Source organism: Entamoeba histolytica, genomic scaffold, assembly GCF_000208925.1.
Source record: "Entamoeba histolytica HM-1:IMSS scf_1104750518587 genomic scaffold, whole genome shotgun sequence".
Classification (NCBI taxonomy): Eukaryota; Evosea; order Mastigamoebida; family Endamoebidae; genus Entamoeba; species Entamoeba histolytica.
The window spans coordinates 471039-473000 of NW_001914860.1; the positions used below are offsets into that span (position 1 = coordinate 471039).

At 28.1% G+C, this 1962-nt stretch overlaps 2 protein-coding genes across 2 annotated transcripts in view; both read left to right on the top strand.

Moving 5' to 3' along the window:
• The window catches only part of EHI_153580 (uncharacterized protein), a gene marked incomplete at both ends in the record, with an annotated part of 1086 nt that extends 1070 nt beyond the window's left edge, over positions 1 to 16 (top strand). The window contains one exon of the mRNA XM_001913330.1: positions 1 to 16. This exon is cut by the window's left edge and continues 1070 nt beyond it. Within this exon, the coding sequence (XP_001913365.1) occupies positions 1 to 16 (16 nt within the window).
• A 423-nt stretch (positions 17 to 439) lies between these two features.
• Positions 440 to 1861, top strand: EHI_153590 (beta/alpha-amylase precursor, putative; the record flags this gene model as incomplete). The annotated part of the gene is made up of 1 exon (XM_001913331.1): positions 440 to 1861. The coding sequence occupies one exon, from the start codon at positions 440 to 442 to the stop codon at positions 1859 to 1861; it is 1422 nt and encodes a 473-aa protein (XP_001913366.1).
• Positions 1862 to 1962: the final 101 nt, after the last annotated feature.

The following is a 1962-nucleotide window of genomic DNA, read 5'->3' on the forward strand; positions in this document are numbered from 1 at the left end:
GTATGAGTTTAAATAAATCAATAATTGTTTATAATTATTTATTTTACTTATTTTCTTGTGTTTTATATTTTTATATCTTCAAATTGAAAAGTTTTAACGGAAAATATTTTTGTAATTGGATAATATTGTTAGTATAGACATAAATAACACAAAAAGAATAACATAAATTTTAATAAAAATCATGAAAAGAATATTTTCAATTTCTACCATACGATTTTTCAAAGAAAAAAATAGTAAATTAAATAGTAAATTAATATTATTAATATACTAGTTAATGCTAAGAAAAATCACTTTAAAAAACTTCAGAAAAAAGGATAGAAAGAAATTTCAAAAAAAAAGGTTTGACTTTAATAAAAAAACAACATGGAAAAGTAGGAAAAAATTTTCTTGAAAAGTATGGTGGTATTTCAACTCGGAAAAAACTTATAACTTCAGTCAAATGTTACAACTCTTAGTTGTTTTATTAGTGGTATTCACTCAAGCAATTGATACAAATGCTTTCAATAACCTTAGAATTTATCAGGTTATGGTAAGTTCATTCCAAGATGGTGATTCAAGTAGAGGATATTGTACAGGATATGGACCATCAAAACATTGTGGTGATTTACGAGGTATTATTAATTCTCTTCAATATATTAAAGACTTAGGAATGAATGCATTATGGATGACTCCTATCTTTAATTCAAATGGTGGAAGTCAATTAGATTCAACTGGATATTTTGCTTATGACTATTTTAATGTAGATCCAAAATTTGGAACAAATGATGAACTTCATGAATTAATCAATAAAGCACATAGTCTTGGATTATATGTTATTCTTGATGGTGTATTAAAAAATAATAAATCAGGAAATGTTGCAGGTAGTCCAAGTGGAAAATATCCAACAGGAGGAAATGATCCAGTCAGTTATCCAGGATCATTAGAATTTTATAAAGAAGTTGCTACTTATTGGATTAATAATTATGAAATTGATGGATGGAGATTAGACCAAGCTTATCAAGTTTCTACAAGAAACCAAGATAGAAATTATTGGAAAGATATTAGAGAAACCATTGAATCAACATGTGATAACAGAAAGAATCAAGGAAAACAATGGGGAACTCTTGGATATATGGTTGGAGAAATTTGGGATTCTGCTTCTAATATTAATACATGGGGATATTATGCTTCTGGTGGATATGGACTTAGATCATGTTTCCATTTCCCAGGCAGATATAATTTGGTTCAAACATTAGCTTGTGAAGAATCAGGAAAAGGAGGGTATGATGCATCAAACTTAAATGGTATTTTTAATGCAGGATATCCAGATTTTGCATATCCAAATATGTTTATAACTAATCATGATTTATTGAGATTTGGTAATTTAATTAGAAAGAAATATGGATATGGTAGAGATAATAATGATTATTGGGGTAGACATAGAGCTGCAATTGCATTCCTTGCTGCATACACTGGACCAATTACTATTTATTATGGAGATGAAGTTGGAGATCTTGTAGAATGTTATTATAACCCAGGAGATTGTGGAGGAGTTTATAATGATAATGCTGCTAGAAGTGATGGACATATTCAAGGATTTAATTCAAATGAACAATCCCTTCATGACTTCACTGCAAAATTAATGAACATTAGAGCATCTAATCCTGCATTATATCAAGGAAGAAGAGAAAATCAAAATGCATCAGGAACTCTTTACAAAGTTGATAAAGTATCTGGTTCAAATAGAATTCAGGTTTTGATCAATATGGGAACATATACATACGATACTCAATGTGGAAGTGGACAAGATCTTATTTCTGGAAGATCATATTCTGGTACTTGTCATATGGAACCATTCAGTGTCATCTTCTTGAAGATGTAATTCAATCCATTACTTTTTTTTTAATTATTTATATATTTTTTATAAACATTTAAAGTTAAATAATACAAATGAGTAGTGAAAAATAAGTCTTCTTTTTATCT